A 27,322-nucleotide genomic window follows, 5' to 3' on the forward strand; every position below is an offset into this window, starting at 1 on the left:
GTTTCTACCCTCTTTGGTTACACGGCATTGTACCGGAACGCTTAATCGCTTGGCGGCACGGCTCTGCCAGTAGGGTGGTAACCACCCACGGCCGAAGCCTCCTACCAGACCAGACTAGAAATAATGGCAAAGTATCTATAGGTGTTATATAATATAAAAGTTGAGTACTTTACGAGTACGGTGACATTAGCAGTGTCCCTACTAAGTGCAGCAGCCTAGTGAGGCTTAATTAGTTCAGCAGAGTTTGACGTACCAACTCACTACATTGACCGATGGCAAAAATCTCATCTAGATACGCAATAGACCGTTATTACCGGCTTCGCAAAGCAATACCTTACGAGACAAACGCGCTTAATGGGGACCCAGCTAATAATGCTGAAAAATATAGTACAATGGCAAAGCTGAATAGAACAGCTTATTCTCAAGTACGTACATAGTTTTACAAGAAGCTAGCTTAGTAAGTAAGATTGTAGTAGCTCTACATTGTATGAGTAGAACTTATGATAAGACGGCTTTTTTTTTCTTTCATAGACTTGACTTAGGCACTTAGGGCTTGGCTCCAATTCTTACGGCCACATTTCCTACTCGCTTCTCCATACAAACGTATTGTACTATTCAATTTTTTGACCTAGATGTAATTTATCTACATACTGGTGGGCCAACAAACTGGCCCACCAGTTTGGCGAGATAGATATGTAGGAAACTTTGTAAAATTATTATGAATAAATAAATTAAAAAAAAAAAAAACTGGTTTATTCTCTTTATAGAATAACTAGCTTATGCTCGTGATTTCGTCCGCGTGGACTACACAAATTTCCAACCCCTATTTCAACTCCTTAGGGGTTGAATTTTCAAAAATCCTTTCTTAGCGGATGCCTACGTCATAATAGCTATCTGCATGCCAAATTTCAGCCCGCTCCGTCCAGTAGTTTGAGCTGTGCGTTGATAGATCAGTCAGTCAGTCAGTCAGTCACCCTTTCCTTTTATTTATTTAGATCACGTGATCTATCAATCCGATTGAAATCTGATTTGTCCGCTTAATACGTCTCCGCTGGAACCTTCAGAGTGCATTTCCACTGACGACGAACTGAGCGGAGTAAAGTGGAGTGGAGTGTGAATTGGCAAAACCTCCACTCCGTATCAGTGCAGACTGTGTAAGTGAAAGTAACACGCAACCTCGAGCCGTACAGACCGGAGTCGAGCAGGCTGTGGTGCCGAACGGAGGGCACGAAGCGGAGGGTAGCGGAACATGGCCCAATGCAGCTCTAGTCTGCTCAGCTCAGCTCAGCTCCACTCCACTCCGCTCCGCTTCAATGGAAACACTTGCCACTTTTCACTGCTCTTCTCCGCTCCACTCCGAACCACTCCGCGTCAATGAAAACGCACCTTACGATTTCCCAGTTATAAACTAACCTAAATTTTCTAGGATCGTTGGAATAGCTGATCAGTCTTATTTCTGTCTGTGTGTCATACAGCCTCATAGCTATCGCCTTGAGACTTCCGACCAGTAAATACGCCACGGGTTCGCTCTCTGTAGTGAGGTGTAGCTGTATCCGCCCCGCGTGAGACGTTGTGCATACAAACGCTGCTTCGTTCTCTGTCGAATCATCTTTATTAAGGCCGTTGTCCTGTTGATAAAAAAATTACGCTATATAGTATTTTATATATATTATATTTAGTATAAGTCCCGCAAATTGCTAATGCGCGTGGCCGGCATTTCGAGCTAATGGTATATTTTTGTTTCGGCTGACATCAAAATGACGTCATTTCGATGTTAATGAGTCATGGTTCCAGCGCTATAGCAATTTGCAGGACTTATAAGGTGCTCAATTTACTCAAAAATGCTTTTGTATGCGTCTCGGCCATTTTACGAATTTTTTAAGCTGAGGAATCAGTTCACGACCAAGAATGAAAAATAATCCAAAGATAGTAAATAAAAATTTTAATGACAATTTAGCTTATTCCCTTTATCCACCCTAAAACCATTTTACCAATTTTTTAAGCTGAGGAATCAGTGTACGAACAAAAATGAAAAATAAACCAAAGATAATAAAAAATAAAAAATAGTAAGTATGAAAATTTAGCTTATTCCCTTTATCCACCCTAAAGGTATGATTCCGAACCACGCTAGGCACGCTAGGCAGCAATGTCGCGGCAGCAATGTAGCGGAACATTGCTGCCTAGCTCGGAATGTAATGTCATATATTATAAGCTTATAGAGTTTGTATGGGGACCAGTAGTGCCGCGACAGGACTGTGACAGCTGGTGACAGCACTGTTGCGGCAGCGCTGCTGCGTGCAGCGTGGTTCGGAATCATACCTTAAAACAGCCACCCTAGCGTGTAGGTATATTAATTGTGTTTGCGTGTGTATTTCGGAAACCTGCGTCTGTTTATTCACCCAGGACAGTGAATTCGTATATTGGATAGAAGTAAGCACTTTTCCGAGTGGGATATACCCTAGGAGGGCTGTACGCTTAATATATGATTTTACGTCTCAAGTTTTGAAGTCAAAAATTCAGTGCCAATGATTTTAATTGTGCAACGTTTCCGCTTGGAGCGCTGACTGAAGATGTAAAGACGAACTTGAGCTTTAAAACATGGCAGTTAAAATCCAGTTTACTATAACGCGGAAGTGATTCGACACTCGGATATTATAAACGTTGGTGTGACATAAAACCTCGTACTAAGCGTGGTGTTTTAGGGTGGATAAACGGAATAAGTCAAAAATTTAAATTGTATTCTTACCTGATCATGCAAAACATCATGAACGCTATCCAATGTAGTTAAAAATTCTATTAAATTAGTTCCTAAACACTTGTATGCTCTCTCTAAACGACAGTTGTGGGAGAAAGCCGTTAATATTAAATATTCGCCTAATTTAGCCATAAAGTCCTTAGTTGATACACCTGGAACAAAAATATTGGATTAGAATACAGCCTATGCAGTACCTACTTCAATTACCATTGATTTATAAATCATATCTCTCGCAATTACTTTCATACAATATGGCTTATTAAACATTATTTTAAAACTAATCTTTGAAATCTACCGCCGAGTTTCTTAATGGACATGGAAAATCTATCAAATAGGTATAGAAAAATCAGCCAAGTTCGAGTCGGACTTGCACACGAAGGGTTCCGTACCGTCGTACATGATTATGTGCTTTTTAGTTATTAATTTTATTTTGAATTTTTAATAGAAATACACATTTTGTGAAAATTTCAGCTCTCTATCTTTTACGGTTCACGAGATACAACCCGACGATGTACAGACGGATGGACGGACGGACAGCGGAGCGGAGTAATAGGTTCCCGTTGGCACCTTTCGAGTACGGAACCCTAAAAAAAGCAAGCCTTGGTAGAAGTTCCGAGAACATGTTAGTGAAAGTAACATCATTAAGTTAATTCTCTATTACGTTAAACTGACTCCATGTAGACTAATAAAATTCAGTAAAGCAAAGTTCGCTACGAGACCTTATTTAAAAAGTAGTTTGGGAAAATTAAGACGATCGTGCAGAGCATTTACTGCTGCAAAATTCTAGCATTTAAACATCGATATAAATGACAAGATATGCCCAAGCGAACAAAAATATTCACGGTTTTGGAACTAAATAAATCAGCGCCACCTCTTAGATACCAATTAACGACCCGTTGAAATCCAGACTAGTGCTAAATAAACATTTTAGGACCAATGAATCGATGTCATGTTGCTTGTTCAATGGCCCTGTCCTTACGAAGTAATATATAAGTCAATGCATTTGAACTGAAACGGGAGAGCGAAATAAAATGCAATTTATTTTCTGCAATTTAAATAACGGTTATGTGCATGCGATGATATTTACACTTTGTAACTGTAAAACAATTATTATTGTACATATTTTACACAATGCAAACGTTGGTCCCGCTTGGCAATGGACATAGCTAACAAACGGGTTGCGAGGCTGTAGTGGCAATGGGCAGGGCACATAGTTCGGAAACCCGATATTCTTCTTCACTCTGGGCTGGTTTCCGCACTTAAACGTTTCCGTCTGTTGTGCGTGAAAACCAATAATCCCAAGGCGCAGCGTTGGAAGACCCCCACATCATTCCACGCTCACAATATTATCTTTATATTGTAACTAACTTTTTCCCGTGACTTCATCCGCGTGTATTTTGGTTTTCTAAAGACTTTTTTATTTTTAATAGCTCTAAGGCAGAAATCTAGAGAAAGCATTTTGACCTTGCTCAGACTTCAAACGAAGCAGCGTTATATAAACGGCATAAATATGTCTCGTTTTAACATCGTCTTAAGTCTGAGCAAAGTCAAAGTGCGCTCGCTCTATATTTCAGCCTAAGTTATACCTAACGAGATCTTGCATAAAAAATCTCAAATATACCGAGGCAGAACTATATGGTTATATGTCAGTCCCCTGTATATTAAAAGAAACTGCTAAATATAGAGATGTTTTTATGGATAAATATAAACTTCTAAATAAAGATCCCTAGCATATTTGAGTCATTAACCATCTCATCAATCTTGTCGTAAAAACAAAGCCTCGAGCGAAAAAATAATGAGTAACGAAGCTGAAAATTTGAATAAGCCCCTTGAGCGCTTTAATAAAGTTATACTAGATATAAACCAAAAATAAAGTCTGCGCTAAATGTCTGCTCTCTTTTAATTTTACAACTAGTGACCCGCCCCGGCTTAGGGCGTGTAGCTTATTACAATTTCGTAGGGATTCCTAATTTTTAGAAAAAAAAAAATGTTGTCTATATCACTCAAGAATAATGTAACTTTCTACTGGTGAAAGAATTTTCAAAATCGATTCAGTGGTTCCAGAGATTACTTTCTACAAACAAACTTACGATCTTTACCTCTTTATAATATTAGTAGGTCTAGATTGCTATGGACGACGCGCTATTTGAACTGTCAGTCTAGCATTAAACTTTGGTCAAAGTCAAAGCCTTTTTATTCAAATTTTACTGTTTAATTGTCTTAGTATTATTGTTGAATTTGTCAGATAAATAATGAACTACTTATTTCTTAGTGCAAGAATTTTCAGAATCGTTGGTACAGACTAGAGATTGCTTGCAACCCGGGGCCTTCCTCGGGTTGCAAACAAATGCTACTTTTGATACCGGAAAATTAAAGAGATCCCACGGGATTTTACAAAACCTAAATCCACTTGGGCGAAGTCGCGGGCATCATCTAGTTTTACATAATTGAAATAACTACTAAAGCCAAGTTTATAGTGGACTACTGCAAAATACCGCCAATGCAATAAAATTAAACGAGTTTAAATGAAAAAAGTTAGTAGGTACCTACTCCTTTTTGTTCTTTGTAAACTGTTTCCATTGTTCTCTTGGAAATGGAAGGCATTATTTACCTTAACTGAACGTAAGTGTGAGAGAAGTTTTACTTTGAAACAAAACGTTTAAGAACTTAATCGCTGGAAAAAGAAATACTTTGATTCATTTAATTCGATATTTACTTGACAAGAGAAAGTTTTGTATAAAACCTTTAGACAATCTTAGCACAAAACTTGTGACTATGAGATTTCTATTAACAATTGATTTGATTGATCAAATGAATTTTTGGTATTCGTGTACAACTTAAAGTAAGTACAGTAAGCGGCAGAAAATAATGTAACAAATGTGACATTTCGGCTTTGTAGAGCGTTGTCTCTATCATTCGTACCTATTATGACGTTTTGTCGGTCTCAAGTCTCAACGGCAGAGGCAATGCTCTACAAATCCGCTATATCCTTCTAAAGGTTGATGTATATTATTTTCTACCGCGTCTGTGCCTCGTACATTAACACTAGTACGCTCCCCAGCATTTTCCACTATTTGAATATTAACCAATCAAAATTCAATGAAATTTTGTAGACACGTCCTGGGAACTAATTTATTTGTCTGTAGATTGTCAGATTTCCGTAAAATAAATATAGTCAGACCAGAAATATAGAATTTGAGCAGTCTGTCCAAGTCATTAATTTGCCATAGGAACATAATAAAAAGAAATAATACTTACTATCAGTTGCTCGAACTGCGTCATATATTTCTTGTAAATATGCATAATTTCTACATGTTCTGACGTCATCTGGTAATCTCCGACTGAAAAGGAATGTTTCTATTATAATAACTAACTATTTCAGTAGTAACTAAGAAATTAATTAACGCCTTATGAAAAGTAAACTAAAATATAAATACAATTATGATATTATATTATGTCACTTAGTCAGTTTACGCCTTATAATGTAAAAGATGCTGTTAACTGCAGTTTCATGGGTCTCAATTTCAACACTAAGTCATCATTTTTTTCTCACATTTTTCATTTATACTTGTAAAATAGTCTTTGTGCCGATTTCACCAACGTCGAGTGACATTAATTAATCGAGGAACAAACCGGGCGTTAGATAGTTTTTTTACTGAAAACCTGCCATAATATCAAATTCAATTTTATTCTCGGATAAGACTTATTTTACGTTGATGATTTTACAGACGACAGATACACTTTTGCATTTATTTTACTAGCTTATGCTCGCGACTTCGTCCGCGTGGACTACATAAATTTCAAACACCTATTTTACGCCTTTAGGGATTGAATTGCCAAAAATCTTTTTCTAGCGGATGCCTACGTCATAATAGCTATCTGCATGCCAAATTTCAGCCCGATCCGTCCAGTACTTTGAGCTGTGCGTTGACAGATCAGTCAATCAGTCAGTTAGTCACCTTTTCCTTTTATATATTTAGATTAGTATCTATAGTACTGGTAGTATGGATGTTTATTCTTGTTATAAATGACTCAAATCATATTTTTGTGAAGTAATGTCACTCACTTGATTTGTTATACGAAATTCGTCTATCGTAATTCGTTTAGACGAAAATTGTCTAAATTATTCCGTTAAAGCGATGTAATCTGGGCGTCAAAAGTTAATTAAGGGTGGGGTTAATGGTGCGAAAGGAATGACAGTTTTATTGGTACTCACAGGCAATTGTATTTGTCGTAATGCTCGGCCTGGTTCTTCGTTAATGACGTCACTGCGGCGTGGAGGCACTCGTTCTGGAACAACAGATTTTACTGTTATTACTTTCATTGTGTCGGGAATAGGGATGCATACCCTGATGATGATTAGTGATAAATACATAAGTGCCTATTATTTTCCTGTAAGTATATGTGGCATGTTATACATGTCCTCATTGAGCTATGTCAGTCGGCATAGCTCAATGAAGTGGCAGTGGGCAGGCGCCACGTCTGTCGCAGAACCGATGGCCGCTGGGGAAGACGTGTTCTGGAGTGGAGACCGCGTATCGACAAGCGCAGTGTGGGACGACCTCCAACCCGCTGGACTGACGACCTTAAGAAGGTAGCGGGAAGGCAGAGGATCGTGTGTGCTGGCGCACTCTTGGGAAGGCCTATGTCCAGCAGTGGACGCAAACAGGCTGATAGATTGATATGTGACACATTCAGTTGCATGACAGACAGTTACCTATGAGTTACTTCACGGTTATTGTTGAATTTTGAGCTTTTGCTCGGACAGAAATTCTGAAACTTTTCTTAATTCTTAGTGAGGGCCTACCATATCGAGCTACATACTATACATGAAATATCTCTAATTTTTAAACACAGTTTATAACTTTTTAGACACCTTTTATACTCTAAGATATTCGTTCTTCTTCTTCGTTCGAAGACTTCGTTCACGTGGATTTAGGTTTTAAAATCTTGTGGGAACTTTGATTTTCCGGTATAAAAGTAACCCCTGCCTGAGCAACCAATGTTGCTAGGCTAAAATAAACTAAGTAGATGGAAGACCGAATTTAAGAAGGTGTAAATACTGAATTTGGCCTTTACGTTCCTCCGAGACACTTTAACGGTAGGCTAGTAGAAGTAGCAGACCGTACAATATATTCCTGTCTATTTTGCATACCATTACCATACAAAACCCATAAATGGCTGATCTATTCACAATATTTCCCCAGAGGCGTCAGGGCACCGTGCCAAAGGATTTATTGATAGGGTGCCATAAAAACAACATGTATCACCCCGATATGTCAAATACAAAATGATGGATTAAAAGAACTCCCCCTTTATCTGTCTGTCCCAGGAAAATGTTGACAAAGATTGTCTTCTTTTATTTGACAGGTAGAGGTTACCACGAAGAGTCCCAAAAATATTTTCCTTTCTTTTCTTCCATAACGGTATTTTTAAATCAAGTTATCCGCGTTCGTTTTAGGATACCGTACCCAAAGGGTAAAACGGAGCCCTATTAATGTCACTCTGCTGTCTGTCTATCTGTTCGAGTGTCACAGCCATACATGAAAAAGGAGCCGGAATAAATCTTATCCTAGCATGTCAAGAATTATTGTCTGGAACTCATCGAGTAGAGACTAGATCAGAGAAAATTTAGAAATTATAAAATTCCATTTTTTCTACCAAGAATCGAACTCGGGGCCTCCTACTAATAATACCACAGCTCATTACTGCACCAAGGAGGCGGGAACTACACACTCGCTTCTCGTTGCTCGCCAATTTATTTCTATTTGTTAGCTCACTCATTTCTCGCTAATCGTCGGCGGTCAGATCAAGTTCAAGTTCTGATGTCCTAAGCCGGATAAAGCCGACCCCGGGTAACGCTGGTAACGAGAATATGTCACGACATAAGCCTCCGTAAGGCTGTGAAGCCCCACACACGCGCACCGTCGCGTCGGCTCTGCAAAAATGCCTTTCTATGAATAGTTTTTTTACTGCAATCTCACGGTGTAAGTGATGATGTTGGCTAATATGAGAGCGGGCTAACCTGGAAAGGGGTATGACAGTTTTTATGAAACCCATACCCCTTTAGTTTCTACACGGCATCGTAGCGAAATGCTTAAGGTATGATTCCGAACCACGCTGCACGCAGCAGTGCTGCCGCAACAGTGCTGTCACCAGCTGTCACAGCGCTGTCGCGGCACTACTGGTCCCCATACAATCTCTATAAGCTGATATGACATTACATTCCGAGCTAGGCAGCAATGTTCCGCTACATTGCTGCCTAGCTCGGGTTGTCAGTAGGGTTGTAAATAGCCACGGCTGAACCCTCCCACCAGACTATAGACTAAGAACCTCAAGTTCAAGTTCTGATGTCCTAAGCCAGATAAAGCCGACCCCGGGTAACGCTGGTAACGAGAATGTGTCACGACATAAGCCTCCGTAATGCCGTGAAGCCCCGCATACGCGCTCCGTCGGCTCTGCGACAAGTGTCTTTCTATGAATAGTTCAAACTGAATTGCACCGAGTTCCCATTATACTAGACCGTCTGTTTCTTCGGTTCATAATTTAACAGATGTTAATATCAATGATACCTATGTCAATGCAACCCATAAGTTTGGTCGTGTTTACGAGTTTAATTATAGGTAGTACGTGACAGGTCGAGATGGCAATCGGGGTATGAGGCGGAGGGACGGACGCCCCGCACACCCGCATGTCACCCGCCCTATACCGCACCGGGTTAGCGCGGGGGATATGCGGGTGTGCGGGGTGTACCCACCCCGATTGCCATCGTGACCTACTCCAAAATCTTCTAAAAAGGTACTCCCAAAAGCTTTTTTTAGCTAGTTTGAATCCCGGGTGAGATAAGCGAATTTTAGAAAAATTTGAATGCAGTTTTGTTTCTTTCTAAAAATAAGGGAATGTTCCTTTAAGGAAAAAGATCTAACTTAAGAATTTAGGGTAGTTCTGCTGGAAGGCCCATAATTGTTTTCCACCCTGTACAGTCGGATAGCGTTGGCCAAGCTTCCCACTAAGCTAGGCGGCACCATTTAAAAAGTTTAATGTTCCATACAGCCTGGGATCCATCATAAACCCGTTCTGGAGGATAACATCATCGTGTTACCCTCCAGAACACCATTTAGACATTTATTATTTAGGCATTTGTTTTTATTAAGGCATTTAGATTTCCGTCTAAAAAGTCGGCTTGATGTAATGGAACCTCTCTCTTTCAGAGGGAAAACGTCTCGGAGTTTCCTCATACTTTATGTAGGTACGTAACTCGAGATGCGAGAGTGGTAAGACAATTTGTAGATATCAATTCTATTCTATTCTAGGAATATTTACCTTGAATGCTAGAACTCTTCTACGACTTCGCTATATCATCTCTCTCTTTGCGTCGTTTCTTAAAATTTTATTTATTCGCACTATAAATAAGAGTAATAAGTAAATAGTCAGCCCGCTTACATTTAGGGTAAGTAAGATCTATAGAGCGCACTCTAACTTTGGTAAGACTTAAGACAGAGTTAAAACGAGACAGAGCTATATCTATCACATAAATCGTTTTAACTCAATTTTAAGTCTGAGCAAAGTTATTGCATGTCACCACTAGGTGAAATCGCAGTTAAGGGCCAACTTTTTTACAACAATTTAGCCTTCGACTACAATCTCACCTGGTGGTAAGTGATGTGCAGTGTAAGATGGAAATCAAATCAAACCAAGAAATTCACACCTACGGATATTACCATTGATTTGTTCTGAAAAATTGGAAAATTTCTATCTTGTTGCCTATAGGGATGTGATTTTATACTCTACCTACCGATGTAAAGTGGTGCTACAAGTTCGAATTTTGGCAAGCACTAACTCAAAAGTTGCACGCATGAGACAGCGCGACGTAGAAATCATAACACATATCTATTGTCCCCACAGAACAAATGAAAATACCTAATTTTTGCAGGCTCTACGGTAAAACACAATGGAGGTTCTATACTTTTCCAAGATCAAAGGGCAAGTACATCACTCCCGAGTAATAGGAAACCCTAAGTGAAGGCCGGGCGACAAAATGGCGTGAAACTGCGTGCCGGTGTCAAGTTACTAATGGACAAGATTTTTTGTCACCAAAATATGGAGCGATTCTGTGATATGGAGTGTCACATTAAAGACAAGGTTTTAAAATACACTCCTTTGGAAAAAAACGGGTACCTATATAAATAAACAGTACTGTACAATCCACTATCATAAGAAGTGATTAGTTTAGAACACAGTAGGTATTAGCACAGGTGGTGCTAGCCTAAAGGTACGGATACACCACGGAACATTTCAATAACATTTCATATCAATCGAATAAAACTGGTTTTTTTCTTAATAATCGTGTAAAAATGCGTATTTCGGGGAAAATTCGCGATTTTTTTCGTAACGAGCCAAGTTGTGCCAATCGTGTTTTGGCTCACGTAATTCACTAAAGAATATCTTTAATTGTTATATTATTAAAAAATAAAAAACAAATTTGTAGTTTTTGGGGCCAAAACTTGATGCTTTGAACTTTTGGGACGCATTTCGCCTTAAGGTTGAATTACGACACATGGCGTCTGAACGGTCTCCTAAAGAAGCCCCTATCTTGACTACGAATTCCAGTGTTAATAGCAAAGGACGACAAAAATATAAATCAAGATGGAAGCCAAAAATACCATCCATTACTGATTCCGCATCGCCCGCCCTTTCCCCGTATCCTTCCGTCGGTCTTCATAATCCGATCTGTGGCCGATCGCTTACTTACTTAAGGTTTCCTATTACGTACACTCGCCCTATGGCCGAAAACGGAAAAATGTTGTCAAATAATTCGAAATAGGATATGGAACGCCTTTTCAGCATCAGTTTTTCCCTCCAATTTTAATATGAGTACCTTCAAGTAAAAAATGAAAAGGCATCTTATAGGCAAGCTCATTCCATCTTAGGCTGCAGCATCCTTGCCGGCATTTCTGCAGATTGCAGCCAAGCGCTAGTCTATAAATTAAAAAATGTAAGACATATATAATAAATATAAGGAAAAGTAAACGTAGGTAGTACTACATTCAACTATAAGAAACTAGATGATGCCCGCGACATCGTCCGCGCGCATTTAGGTTTTTAAAAATCCTGTGGAAACTCTTAGATTTTTCAGGATAAAAAGTGGTCCATGTATCTCTCCGGGATGCAAGCTACTGTTTTTTTACCATGTAACTAAGTGTGATGTGATTAATATTGGATGGATAAAAAGAGCAGTATAATTAGGCTAATAAATAAATAAAATAAAAATATTTTTTATTCAATTAAACTTTTATCGTCAAAATGCATCTACCACTGGTTCGGAATGCCTTTCCTACCGAGAAGAACCAACCAGCAAGAAACTCGGCGGTTGCTCTTTTCAAAGATTTGACTTGGTAAAGATAATGGTTATGATGTCGGCCTCCTATTCGCTAGGTCAGGGGTTCGATACCGGGCAGATATCTCTAACTTTTCGAAGTTATCTTTACTATACTATACTTTTTCATCTCTTTATTTAGCTTAATATATTCCTTCCACATAACATTCAAAATTCCTTTAATTAGGAATCTTATGTACATAAAATTAAATATTTTGGCTTACTATACGGAATTCATTAAAAAATAGCAGTATCAAAGAGGATTTTTACGCTAATTTAGGTCATGCTTTTGCAAAAAATGTGACGTGAAACCTATTTGAAAAAGAATTTCATAAAAAGGAAGCTCCATACTCGTATTGTACTATTTTCATAAGCTCATTATAATTGAACGAAATAAGCTTAACTTTGCGCTGCTTTTTGGCCGTTGTTAAAAGATACGAAATAAAATGGTTCCGAAATTCTCTTACGAAAAATCTCCAATTAAAATGACGTTGCGTCGTGATCCGGTTATAATATGGGTTTTCATCACCCTAGGCTAATAATTAATCAGTTATAATAATTCCTTCTGAGCTTTTAATTGCCCATAAGATGATGTAATTTATTGTTACATGGTATATCTAGCATCCCAAGGCAGCCCATGCAAATATACCTAAGTAACAGTTATAACAACCATGCGCAGTAGCTAATTATTTTATCTATTCTATTTAAATGAGAGGTATACGCTATGATAGCCTAGTGGTTAGGACGTCCACCTCCTAATCGGAGGTCAGGGGCTCGATCCCAGGCACGCACCTCTAACTTTTCAGAGCTATGTGCGTTTTAATTAATACATATCACTTGCTTTAACGGTGAAGGAAAACATCGTGCAGAAACCTGCATGCACTGAGATACCATGCTGCATGAGAGTTCTTCGTAATGTTCTCAAAGGTTTGTGAAGTCTGCCAATCCGCACTTCGCCAGCGTGGTACACTATGGCCAAAACTCTTCTCACTCAGAGAGGAGACCCGTGTTCTGTAGTGAGCCGACGATGGGTTGATCATGATGATGATGTTTGAGAGGTATAAAGTTGTTTTACTCCACCATAATAATGCTCGTTATCTGAATTAATTCGTAATCATTAATTGATATTTGAGAACGTGTCAAAAAATATAAAAAACATGATTTGGGGTTCGGCTGATAGACGGCAAAAACCAATTAATGTTTTCCCCAATTTTCACCTTACGCATCCGTAAATACGTACCCCACTCGAGCCTTTGATTTAGTATAGTAATTAAGAATTATTGATATTTACATAATATGAATTTGGCATTTTTCAATACATATACCTACTATATAAAAACTTTCATAATTAGGTACTTAGGTAATAAAGTGGATACAACCTGATCAACCTCAATAAATCCATACTTCCATACTAATATTATAAATGCGAAAGTGTGTCTGTCTGTCTGTCTGTCTGCTAGCTTTTCACGGCTCAACCGTTCAAACGATTTTAACGAAATTTGGTACAGAGATAGTTTGCATCCCGGGGAAGGACATTTTACTTACAAGGCTACTTTTTATCCCGGAAAATTGAAGAGTTCCCACAGGATTTTCAAAAACCTAAATCCACGCGGACGAAGTTTCGGGTATCATCTAGTACGAGATATAATTAATTACCTAATGCAAATCTTTGAAAATAACAAATATTTGTTTTCTTCTGAATAGTGATGCATAAAACATTATAGCTCTAAAAAAAATCTACGGCAAAGGAAAAATTATTATATTATACTTAAAAGCTATTTGTTATTAAGTTAAATGCTTCTTTTATAATGAACTGAAAAATACTTGATAAAAAAATCATAGTAGGTAACCTACATAGTTTTTTAAATTGAATTCGCTCGAAACCAATCACAGTTCTGTACATAAACGTATTATTATTACTGTGCTCTGAACTGAAACCATGCTGAAAATGATAAAATTTTATTTTTGAATCGGTATATTGGAACAATTACTATACAGCTGTTAAACGGAACAGTTTTTCTGCATTTTTTTTTAAAGAATATTAGCTATTTCATTATGACTAATATTGCCCTTTGCCATCCAACTAAGTGCTAATGTTGTGCTAGGAGTGGGTACGACAATTAGGGCAACAGGTGGAGTTTGAATCGGCGCGGCGAACTTTCGGATTTCAGTCCGCTCCTTTTTAGCCGTTGAGTTATTGAGACTCAGCGCTTGAGGAATACGTACATTACAAGTACCTACCTCATTATAATCTAGAAAAAAATGTATCACTAATGAAAATGTGTATTTTACATTTAAAAAAAAAAATATTTGAAATTGCAATCAGATTCGGACGATCTAAACGCCCACCATTTTGGCGTGCTTATCATGGCGGATTTCGCTAAATGATGTTTACAAATTACAAGTTGTACTTTTCTACATCAACTAAATGATGTCAATAAGTGATAGATGGTTTAGATATATGATTTTCTGTCGATAGAAATTATGAAAATAAAACCACACGCATATTCCCTGCTGAGTGTTGCGACGCCAATAAAGTTGCAAGTTTTTGCGCTACTTTGAGTTTCAATCCTTATACTTCTCCGAATGCATTGGGCCAATATAGTAATGGTTGGAGCCAACATTTTCAAATTATAAACAAAGAAAACACTACAATTTGAACGGTTAACCCGTTACATATAATTGAAATAAAACAGGAAGTTTGTTAATCAACAAAAATTAAACGTAAATTCTGTTTGGCAAAGTTTTAATCATCTGACCGTCTGTTTCAAATTCCTAAAATGAAACAAATCATAACTTTGTTCTGCCAACACTTCGGTTTTTATATATAAGATGATCGCACATTTGAACGTAGCGCACATGCCGCACGTTTCGAATTTTTCGAACTATTTATTTCATCATGATCAACCCATCGCCGAGTCACTACTAAGAACTGGTCTTCTCTGAGAAAGAGAAGGGTTTGGCCATCACCTACCAAGTTGGTCAAGTGCGGATTGGCAAACTTCACACACCTTTCAGCACATTATGGAGAACTCTCAGGCATGCAGGTTTCCTCACGATGTTTTCGTTTATATTTATTTGCCAGCAACTCCCAGTATCTCTTGGAACTGAAATTTCCAAGGCATTCATTTTATATGCGGTAATATGCGAGGGCTTTTTTTATACGATGACAAGCTAGCTCTTGGCTACGACTTCGTCTAATAATGAGCGATGATATAGCTTAAATTGAAACTAATCTGGATGGAGTGCGGCAGTTTTTAAAAATTTCCCTGATCATGACTGGCATAGAACTAATAGCCACTGGAGCAGACGTGTCCTGAAATGGAGACCATGGATCAGTAAGCACAGTATAGCCTTTTCTTCCACTGGGTCGGCGATCTACTGGATTGACAGGACGGTGGTGGTAAGTGGATGAATGAGGTAGGCGAAGGACTGAGTATGAATATGAGTCCAATAGTGGACAAATCAAGACAGATGGATGAGTCAACTAAATTATTGTACCCCTAATTCCTACATCACATTGGAACTTACGGCTTAGGTATGACAGTAGCCAGAATTGAAAATACCATTAGGTGCAGTGCGTAAGATGTGGACATAGTGTGCGAACAATTTAAAAACGAAGGGTTTTCTGTTTTATCCCGGAGAACAATTGGCGCTTCAACTATTTCAGTTTCAGTGGGGAAAATTTCTCAATGTAATAAATAACTGAACTTTGACGGGGACGCAGTTTGCGGAGATTGGCTTTCACCTGCGATCTTATAAAGGCGGGAAAGAATACGGTTTTATTAATATTGAATGCTATAGCTATAGTTATGACTGATGATATCAACTAACCGGTGGTACTGACATATCAAAAAAGCCACCAGTACCTATAGTACGCCACAGGTCAAGATGGCAATCGGGGTGGGGACGTCCCGCACATCCGCTCAGCCCCCACGCTAAGCCGGTACAGGGATGGCGCAGGAATCGTGCGGGTGTGCGGGGCGTCCCTCGCCTGCCCCGATTGCCATACCCCGATTGCCATTTCGACCTGTAGCGTACTATAGGTATATCGATATCGGTTACGTAATCGTATTAATTTCCAGACTATTCAATATTCAATATATTTCCTAATCTAGCATTATATCAAAAATATATTATGTAGGTATCTTTTTTATTTTCTTGCGTTCATTTATCTATGTTTTCGTCTTATGCAAGCGTAGTGTGGGACGCCCTCCAGCACGATGGACCGACGATATAAAGAGGCTGGCGGGAAGTGGCTGGATGAGGAAGGCTGAGGACCGGGTGTGGTGGCGCTCTTTAGGGAAGGCCTATGTCCAACAGTGGACGTCCACAGGCTGATGATGATGATGATGATGATGATGTTCATTTATCATTGTCATTTTCATCAACCCATCGCCGGCTCACTACAGAGTACAGACTATGGATCTCCTCTCAGTATGAGAAGGATATGTCCATAGTCCACCACGCTGGCGAAGTGCGGATTGTCAGACTTCCCACACCTTTGAGATCATTATAGAGAATTCTCAAGCATGCAGGTTTCCTCGCGATATTTTCCTTCACCGTTAAAGCAAGTGATATTTAATTGTTTCGAAAAGTTAGAGGTGCCTGCCTGGGTTCGAACCCCCGACCTCCCGAAATCTTATCTCTTCCAAAACCGTATATTAATCAAATCAATATTTAAAATCAATCTTGATTTTCTTTGAGAGGTCTGGGACTTTGGGACTTTGTGGAGCTATTTCATGGATTTTACTTTTAAGAAATTCGATTTGGCCGAGGCGGGTAACACGATTTCAATATCTTGAGTGGCATTTCTAAAAAAAAAAATTTTTTTACTTTGCTTTGTAGGTAGAGTGCCTTGCCTTTATTTGTTTGAACAAAGCGATCCCACGAAAAACATTTCATGGATATTTGGTTGCCAAGACTCACTATAAGTTCAATATGCTTTCACTGTTAAAAAGTTATAAGATCATTATTATTATTATGATCATCAATGAGTCACGAAATCGATGTATTTCAGGTATCAATAAATCTAATACCATAAAAGATAAATAATTGATACTTAGTAAGTAGGTTAAATAAGTTTTTTAAGTTTTTTTAAACCGAAGCTATGATGGTTCGAATATACGACGAAACGCTTCCAAAAAAGGTACATAGTAATTTTTTTTTATTCTGATACAAATAATCAGCCCTTGACTGCAATCTGGTGGTAAGTGATGATGCAATCTAAGATGGATGCGGGCTAACCTGGACAAGGTATGGCAGTTTTTATTAAACCCATACCCCTTCGGTTTCTACACAGCATTGTACCGGAACGCTAAGTCGCTTGGAGGCACGGCTTTGCCAGTAGGGTGGTAACTAGCCACCGCCGAAGCCACCCACCAGACATTAGCTATAAAAATATTATAAATACGCTTTTCAATATCAACTAACGATAATAATGGACATTAATTAATATCCGTTTTAAATGCCTCCATTCTACCGCCCGCAAATCCCTGCAATAAATTATAAACTTTGTTGTCCTGATACTCCAATTTTCATTTTATGACAAAGGATTTTTCGTTCTCGAGCCCCCGTTTTATATCGTAAAGGAGAACAATCGGAGCCTCAACTATGTCAATGGGGAAATTCCTAGCTGAAATAAATAACTGAACTATGACGGCACGCCGCACTTCGCGAAGGTATTTCTCTTTCACCTACGGAGAAAAGTAGGTTACTTTAAAAGGAATTATTTGGTCCTCATTTCCGAATAACCTTATAAGTCACGAAACTAGAATTTGATTTCATCTGAAAAGATAAAAATGAAGCAATTTTTTTTAAATTTTTTTGGCACTGATTTTAAAGCGCTCCGCTTTTAGGATTCCTTACTGGAAATCCGTTGACTTTACTAAGGACCCTATTAGTAAGTCTCTGTCCGTCAGCAGGCTGTATCTCATGAACTATAATAGGTAGAGAGTTGAAATTTTCACAGAATGGTTTTTATATTTCCCCCATAACAACATTAAAGCCGCCATGAAAATCAAAAAACTAAATAGTATTCCAACATTAGTCCAACTCACACTGTTTTAGTTTAACTCGCCGTGTTAGTATCTAGTCAAAATTTAGCTAGACAAAAACTGAATTTTAGACTAGCTCCGATTAACCGATTGAGCTGAAATGGATATTCGACATACGGTTAGGTACTTCATTATCATCGCTAACCTACGATTACATTACATAAATCTAAAGTGAAGACTTACAACTACGAAACTTGGCTTTCGTTATTGTAGATCTCTTTTACTCTCGTCGGTTTTGTATCTTCTGACTTACTTACTCATCACCGAGCACAAATCTTATATATCTATGTTGTAATGTCACTGGCGGTAATCCATTGAAATCTAAAGCCTGAGCTCTTATCACTTAAGTATAATAAAAACACTCATTAAAATATAATTAGGCACTTAAACCACCCTTAAAACATTAATAGCCCCTTGTTCGAGGTAAAGTATCAATTTATACTCAACTAACTCAACTAATGTCTTCCTATTGCCATAGTTATGATAACTATGACTGTAATATAATCATCATCATGATCAACCCATCGCCGGCCCACTGCAGAGCACGGATCTCCTCTCAGAGTGAAAAGGGTTTTGGCCATAGTCTACCACGCTGGCCTGCAAGTGCGGATTGGCAGACTTCACACACCTTTGAGAACATTATGGAGAACTCTCAGGCATGCAGGTTTGCTCACGATGTTTAGCGAGTGATATTTAATTACTTAAAACGCACATAATTCTGAAGAGGTAGAGTTGCGTGCCCGGGATCGAACCCCCAACCTCCGATTAGGAGGCGGACGTCCTAACCACTAGGCTATCACAGCATTTAATATAATAGTAATATAATAGTTTCGGCCAAATGGCACATTATTCTGTCATACTATTGACAAATGAGCCGCCCTAGGGCTGCAATGCAATCCAATTGTTTTGGACAGTTGATTTATTGCTTTTCCGTAATCCATCTATCAGATTTAGTGCTTCCCTCAAACTTTAGAGGATTCTGCACATTAATCCATATCCACATTAATCCATATCCATACTAATATTGTAAGTGAGAAAGGGTGTCTATCTGTCTCCTAGCTTTTCACGGCCCAACTGTTAAACCAATTTTGATGAAATTTGGTTCAAAGATAGCTTATAGCAACTCGAAGACGGACATAGGCTACTTTTGGTCCCCGAAAATTAAAAAGTTTTTAAGAGGGCTTTAACTATAAAAATCTAACTTGGATGAAGTCGTGGAGGTCATCTATTTGGTACAGAGATAGTTTGCATCCCGGAAACGGATATATAGGCTACATTTTATCCCGGAAATTTAAACAGTTCCTTCGGGATAAAAAATCTAAATTCACGCGGACGAAGTCGCGGGCATCATCTACCATTATTTATAAAACAGTGATAGCCTAGTGGTTAAGACGTCGGCCTCCTATTTGGTAAGTCCGGAGTTCAATCCCGGGCACGCACCTCGAATTTTTGGAATTATGTGTGTTTTACGCTGAAGGAAAACAACAGGAAACCTGCATGCTTAAGAGATCTCCATAATATTCTTAAACTGTATTCGATGTAAATGAAAACAAGTTATAAAATAGCTTATTAATAAAAGATAATAATATATAATAAGAAAATAAATTTTGCATGTCCACTGTATGGCGGATTGTAGCTGTAAATAAACCACTGTAACACCATCATTGTACCTGCAATCGTGCAAATGAATGATTTGATTTGATTTGATTTGAAAGGTGGAAGTCAATCCTCACTTAGCCAGCGTGGTTGACTACGGCCTAAATCCTTCTTAACCTGAGAGGAGACTTGTTGTCAGTACCTAGAGGGCTGGCAATGAGGGGAGATGATGATGATGAGTATTATTTGTAAGACCAAAGAAGATATGAAATATCAGCGGATGGACGGACAGATAGACCCACTTTAGCATTTATAATATTAGTATGGATGATGGATATTGCTCTCATCTCTACCGGAATTCAAATTTATGAAAAGTAGGCTTTGGTTCAAAGCTTTTTAATGACTTTCCCCAAAGCTCTGTCATTAAACTTTGAAAGCACCTAATACAATACAATCCGCGTCAATGATTAAAATCAATTGCGGCGGGAATTTGTGGCCATTATTATGACAGATGGGCCATTCGGATGGGGCCATTATTGTCGGTCGGAGTAAAGTGGTCATTTGGTAGCGAACGTGTAATTAAACACAATTTGTCGGGGTGCGATTGGTTTTGCACGTTTTTTAAAAGACGGAGAGTGACGCAGGCTACTTTTTATCCCGCAAAACCAAAGAGTTCCCACGGGATTGTTAAAAACCTAAATCCACGCGGACGAAGTCGCAGACGTCAACAAGTAAGAAATAATTTCGCAAAAGTGTAACGGAGTTTTTAATGTATTTTCTCTCGATAATATTATGTCCCCATAGATTTAATAAAACAATAATATGAAACGATAATATGCAATTAATCTTGGTAATGGAAACACAATTATCAGTATGAATGTTAAAGCAATACCGATTGTAATTATTATAACACAATTGCGTTTGGATGTAACAGTCTAATATAGACTAATTGTATCTAATTTGAGTAGAAATGGTTTACTCGTGTAATAGGACTAATAATATAAATATAAATAGAAAAATAAATAGGTACCTATACCTGTTTAGTTATATATTTTTGCCTTTCCCAATGCCGGTTATAAGTTTAACTTCATTATAAATGCGAAAGTGTGTCTGTGCGTGTGGTGAAATAATAAAGTGTGAATATCGAAGACGCCGGCCTGCCAGGAGAGCTGGACGCTGATGCCCACCCGCTCCGCAGAAAAAGACAGGGGAGAAGAAGGAGACGCTATGCTCACCTTCTCCCGACTTAAGAAAAAGGTGCAAACCACCTGGGCCGGTTTAACGTCGGGACGTTTCAGGCTGATATCTATCGAGCGCACTTTGACTTTGCTCAGACTTAAGATTGAGTTAAAACAAGACAAATTTATGTGAGAGATATAGCTCTGTCTCGTTTTAACTCTGTCTTAAGTCTAAGCTAAGTCAGAGTGCGCTCTATAGATCTCACCCTCAGTCGCATCCGATATCCGGGATTCTGAGACGCCTCATTTCTGACGCGGACTATGCCTCTGGGTTTTTTTAGTGGCTATCCTGTGGGTGTGCAGTGCAAGTGCGAGTGATCGCACTCGCACTTGCACTGCACAGCAACTTTTTTTCCCCCAGCGAAAAAAAAAAAGTTAATTAAGTACAAGGGATTTTTCAAAGATCAGCTCCATATAAACCAAGCATGTACATCGAGGCTATTGAATTTTATAACAGCACTTTCGAAGCGGGCAACTGCATTCGTGAGTTCTTTACAGCACCCGGGTATGTACCTACATATTTAAGAGATTCTCTCACATACGTTTCAAATCTACGAGGCTGCATTTTAAAATTTACATTTATTTCCTGACTAACTGATGCCCGTGCTTCGTCCGCGTGAATTTAGATTTTTTTTAAATCCCGTGGGAACTCTTTGATTTTCAGGGATAAAAAGTCTCTGTCGCTCTTCAGGCCTTTATCTATAGCCATGCAAAAAATCACGTTAATTCGTCGCACCGTTGCGACGTGATTGAAGGACAAACCAACAAACAAACATACTTTCGCATTTATAATAAGGGTACTGATATAACCACCTATAGTACAAAACAGGTCGAGATTCATTGGATTTTTAATTCCCATATATTTACATAGCAATGAATGAATAAATAAAATATGTACTTACATATTTATAAACATGACCATAATACCAAAAACAAAAAAAAACATATTTACAAAACCATTAATTAAGTATTATTTTTTACTTATTATTATTTACTTCGAGCCGTCTTATTAATTACTCGAAATTTGTACCTAATAACTATGGAACCACGCGGATGAAGTCGCAAGCATAAGCGAGTTATTAGCTAAAGTTTAAAGATTTTTTATATTTTCAGAGCGGGTTTACGGGTTACAACGTTTCCCTTTGTACTTTGCGCCAAAAGGCCTAAACTTTCCCATCCACTTTTATGTAAGTTTGAGTAATCCATCATCCTTTCATCTCGTTCAGTTTAAACAAACAAACTTTACTAATGGATAACTTTTTACGCAAACCAAAGGGTCGTTCTATTAATAGTCGTCTATTTGAAAGCGCTTTTTATTTCCTACCAAGAAAATGTAGGTGATTAATTTAGAATGATTGAGTAGAAGCCCAGCGTTTAAAGAAACAACCTTGCTTTCTACAATTGTTGAAAATGTAGGTGGGCCTGCGGGGCAGAAACTTCCTATGACAGCGCGCCAGGAATTGTTTTCGCGCAGGACGAGAAATTATGCATGCTAGATCTGCTGGTGGAGCATATACTTGGCACAAAGATCATAAAGAAACATAAAACAACTGTGGTATAGTAACAACATTTGCTGCTCATAATTCACTTCAGCGTCTGCTGCTATAGACCATACCGCTTTGTGACTCATCCATCTCCTTTCAACTACACTAGAGTTGAGCGCTTTAAACAAAGAAAAACATGCTTAGTCTAACACAGTTCTTTTTCCGTCGAGGTTAACTTTACAAATACAGTGTTATTCTGAGAAAATTTTTAACCTTATTACACTCAATTTGACACTATGACTCCGTGGTTAGGGTATGTACCTAGATCTTTACGATTCCCATGTTCAAATCATGGCGCGGTCTCTAAAATTATCTATTCAAAACTTTCAGCTCTTAACTCTTAGGCTGTCCATAAACTGTGTGTTTCAACGTGATATTGGCGAAGTGCATTGTGCTCGGTGTGGCACTACTGAGAGCCACAAAGCAAAATAAGAAGATAAACTAAGTAGGTCACATGTAACACGCCAGCTTAAGAGTGTATTTCTACTGCAACGGAGTGGAGCTGAGTGGCTCGGAGTGGAGCTGACTGGACGTGATAAAATTATCACGTATCTATCAATAATCACAACAAAACACACGTTTCCGCTCCGCTCCGCTTCAGTGAAAATGCAGCCTAACATGCTAAGTCGCTGGTTAGCTTTCTGCCTCCCTAGCACGTGAATTTATCATGTTGATACATTCGCATCTATTCATACTACCATTGGAAAAGTTAAAAGTGTGTCTGTCTGTCTGCTAGCTTTTCACGTTCCGTCACGATTTTGATGAAATTTGGTGCAGAGATAGCTCGCGCATCCTGTGGAAGGACAAAGGCTACTTTTATTGGAAATCAAAAAGTTCCCACTGAATTTTTAAAAAACTAAAACTTACGCGGACGAAGTCACGGGCAATCGTCTAGTTTGTTATATCTAATTATGCCATGCATTCTTGCTGAAACTATTTGGATTAAAAAAAAATCATAACATTTATTTCGGTAGAACTAATGTTACATAATAATAGGTACATTAAAATTGGGACCATCCCAGTAAGTGACTAGTATTACTACTAGAACTTGTGGCAGGATTGCGTCGCGTATTCAGAGTATGTTCCACCTTAAAACCCTTTTAAAACTAAGCCATGCTTTTAAAGCTCCTATCAACCTAAACTGTACTGATTACGACTAAGTACGATCCAAAGTTATCCCAGTTCGGTATTAGCCTAAAGCCTTTTAATACAACCAAGTACAAAAGACTTACGAGGCTTACCTGTATGTTATGCGTGTGCTCTACATGGACTATGTTAACAAAGTTTAGAGGCAATCAAAAGTTGGCAAGTACGCCCTACAATATCATAAGCTATTAGAGAAGCCACGTTGTATGAGCGCCTTTACAATAGACGATATCAATAAGTCGATTAGGACGACAATAGAATAAACGATAGGAAAAAAACAATAACAAATATTTCAATGATTGACGTGCTATTTTGCAAGTTATAAATTCAGCAAAAGTTCTATTTACGGCTTGTCTATTTTAACGCTCTTTAGATCATAATTGAAGTATTGACAGAAAATGGCGCTAAAAATAGATGAGAAAACCGTAACAAGTTTAATTTGTCTATTATTTTTATTTATTTGGAAATCAACAGCTTAAATTAACATATTATATCTTAAAAATTAAATACTAGAAGCTATTAATAGGTCTCACAGGTAGGTCTACCGATAGATACTTTAACTTTGCATATAGATTACATTACTACTGAAATAACTTTTTTTAAATAAAACTTAAAGCATGCCACATCTAATTACTAAGCAAATCATGCTCGCATGGAATGCTTGATTGTCGTCAAGCGTAAGCCTATCTCGCAATAAAAAAAACTGTTTTTTCAATTCGAAATTCTGAAAATAGCAATGTCGTGTCGTAATCGTACTTAATTACTAAAATGTTAGATGAGCCTTATTAAAAATAGACAGGATGAGCGTTCGTGATTGTACATTACTTATGTAAACATCGTTTCATAGTAAATTACTTAATACTTTTGATGCAAGTTATTTTCGTACCATTTGCATAGGTAAAAATGGAAGCATTTAAGATAATCTATGTTTATTTCCAAGTGCGGAAGTCCCTACAAGAGACCTAGTCCAGCCGTGGACATCTATCAGTTAACGATGATGATGATTATGATGATTGACACTTACTCAATTATATCGAACCAGACATTAGTTAAACAGAAATTTCCCGACTCCTTTCAGAACCATTTTGAACTAATAGGGTCTTGGACTGTAATAAAATAATATGATTTTTGGTATAGCGGTAGTTTCTGGGGCTAGATTTCATTATTAAAGAGAATATTTTTTTTAAATCATGATTTTTATTCATTTTTAGAAATAACGTCACGATGTACGGAAAGCGATCAATGACGTCACATGGCGTTAACGACAAATATTTTTAAATTATCCCGCAGAAATTACTCTATTTTTATGTTAAACATTGACGATTACGGATTGTGACGTCATTATTCACCTTCCATACAGCATGACGTTTATGTTAAAAATAAATAAAAATTAGGATTTTTCAAAATTATTCTCTTTAATAATGAATTCTAGCCCCATAAAATTACCTCTATAGAAAAAAACCGGCCAAGTCAGGCTCACGCAATGAGGGTTCCGTACTACAGTCGTATTTTTCGACATTTTGCACGATAATTCACGGTTTTCAGATTTTTCCCCAAATGTCAGCTATAAGATCTACCTATCTGGCAAATTTTATGATTCTAGGTCAACGGGAAGTACCCTGTAGGTTTCTTGACAGACAGACGGGCAGACAGACAGACAGACAGACAACAAAGTGATCCTATAAGGGTTCCGTTTTTCCTTTTGAGGTACGGAACCCTTAAAATCACTTCATTTTATTTCTACAGTCCAAGACCCTTGTTATTAGATACTCCCAGCTAAGCCTTTTGGCAAAATATTTTTGACCAATGGAGCAATGGCTCAACGTAGTTTTTTGCATGGATATAGTTTAATACCTGAAGAGTGACATAGGCTACTTACTATTCATCCCGGAAAATCGAAGAGATCTCACGGGATTTTCAAAAACCTAAATTCACGCGGGCGAAGTACTTACCTAGATGTCAGCTAGTAGGGATTATTATCCGTACTGGCTGACATCCGCTACTTCGAAAAAGTACTTATTAGAAGTTTAAAACCGTATAAAAACTGTTGTACCTATTTCATTAGAAGATAGACAGATATAGGTACTTTGTGGTTAGAACACGAACAAAAAATTTTTACCTTTTCACGATTCAAGAGCACGATTACTTCCGCAAGTAAAGGTCAAATCTTTTTCTTTCAATGTAGCATATTTTACTCTTAGTATTACCTAAGAAAGGTTTTCAATCCGTTCAGCTGTAGGTAATAGAAAAAGAGGTTTAATAACATCGTAATGCGCGAATTTATAAAAAAGTAGGTGATGCCCGTTGACTTCGTCCGCGGTGGATTAAATTTATAAACCCCGTGGGATCTGCCCAAGCATTAAATGCCGTCGATCTTTTGCTCCGTTGTGACGTGATGGAATGACAAAACCAACGAACCAATAGTTACAATACACCACAAACAAACATACTTTCGCATTAATTATAAAATATGGTTAAAAAAAGAAGTAAAATATTTTTTATTCAACTAAACTTTTACACGTACTATTTTTGAATCGTCAGATGACAGACCACTCGTTCGGAAATACCGTCATGATATAGGCTATCTTACAGTTTCGATTTTATAAAGTTTGCAATCAAAAATGTCGTGAACCAATTATTGATTCATGTTTCGGTCCAAACGATATTAAACGTAAAAAAGGTTTTACGGGCCGCCTTATATTTTTAATGACGCAATAAAGTCTTGCTCTTGGCTCGTTTTACCGACTCGAAACGACAAAACCGATTTTCAATCTCGCGTAGCACCACGCTACACGGGGCTAGGTGGTAGCTTATTGAATCGATCCAAGTTATACTCTATATTATACTAGATGATGCCGCGACTTCGTCCGCGTGGATTTAGGTTTTTAAAAATCCCGTGGGAATTCTTTGATTTTCCGGGATAAAAAGTAGCCTATAGCCTTCCCTGGGATTCAAGCTATCACTGTACCAAATTTCCAAATCGGTTGAACGGATGGGCCGTGAAAAGCTAGTAGACAGACAGACAGACACACTTTCGCATTGATAATGAGAGTGGATAAGTAATCATTACCCATATCATGAATGCGAAAGTGTGTTTGTTTGTTGGTTTATTGGTTTGTGGGTTTGTCCTTCAATCACGTTACAACGGAGCAACGGATAGATGTGATTTTTTGCATGGGTATAGTTAAAGACCTGGAGAGTGGCATAGGCTACTTTTCCCGGAAAAGCAAAGAGTTCCCATAGGATTTTTAAAAACTTAAATCTACTTGGACGAAGTCGCGATCATCAGCTAGTCTTCTATATATCTAATATATAAAAGGAAAAGCTGACTAATTGACTTATGATTTATTACTTATGATACATAATATATGCACTGTAATTTTTTTAGGTAAGTATAGAATCTAGAAAACAATTCGTATAATCTGTTGCCCTGTTATAGAATAGCATATAGAATACAACAACAGAAATATTTTGCAAATAAACTTTTACAAGTAGCTTTGTATAGTCAAATGCATCTGCCACGTCAGTTGTCAGACATAACAAATAAAAGTTTTGTAAAACTTCGTGCTGAAAATTTCAGCAACATTCCATCCCACTGCATAAACTACCCG

At 38.0% G+C, this 27,322-nt stretch overlaps 1 protein-coding gene across 1 annotated transcript in view; it reads right to left on the bottom strand.

Moving 5' to 3' along the window:
- Positions 1-27,322, bottom strand: part of Gycalpha99B (guanylate cyclase 1 soluble subunit alpha 2) — a 75,131-nt gene that overhangs the window by 43,166 nt on the left and 4,643 nt on the right. Inside the window, exons 2-5 of the mRNA XM_034980594.2 lie at positions 6,972-7,045; positions 6,014-6,096; positions 2,747-2,907; positions 1,414-1,628 (exon numbers count right to left, since the gene is read on the bottom strand). Of these exons, the coding sequence (XP_034836485.2) occupies positions 1,414-1,628; positions 2,747-2,907; positions 6,014-6,096; positions 6,972-7,045 (533 nt within the window). The remainder of the gene's footprint in view (positions 1-1,413; positions 1,629-2,746; positions 2,908-6,013; positions 6,097-6,971; positions 7,046-27,322) is intronic.

This window comes from Maniola hyperantus, chromosome 22, assembly GCF_902806685.2.
Source record: "Maniola hyperantus chromosome 22, iAphHyp1.2, whole genome shotgun sequence".
Lineage (NCBI taxonomy): Eukaryota > Metazoa > Arthropoda > Insecta > Lepidoptera > Nymphalidae > Maniola > Maniola hyperantus.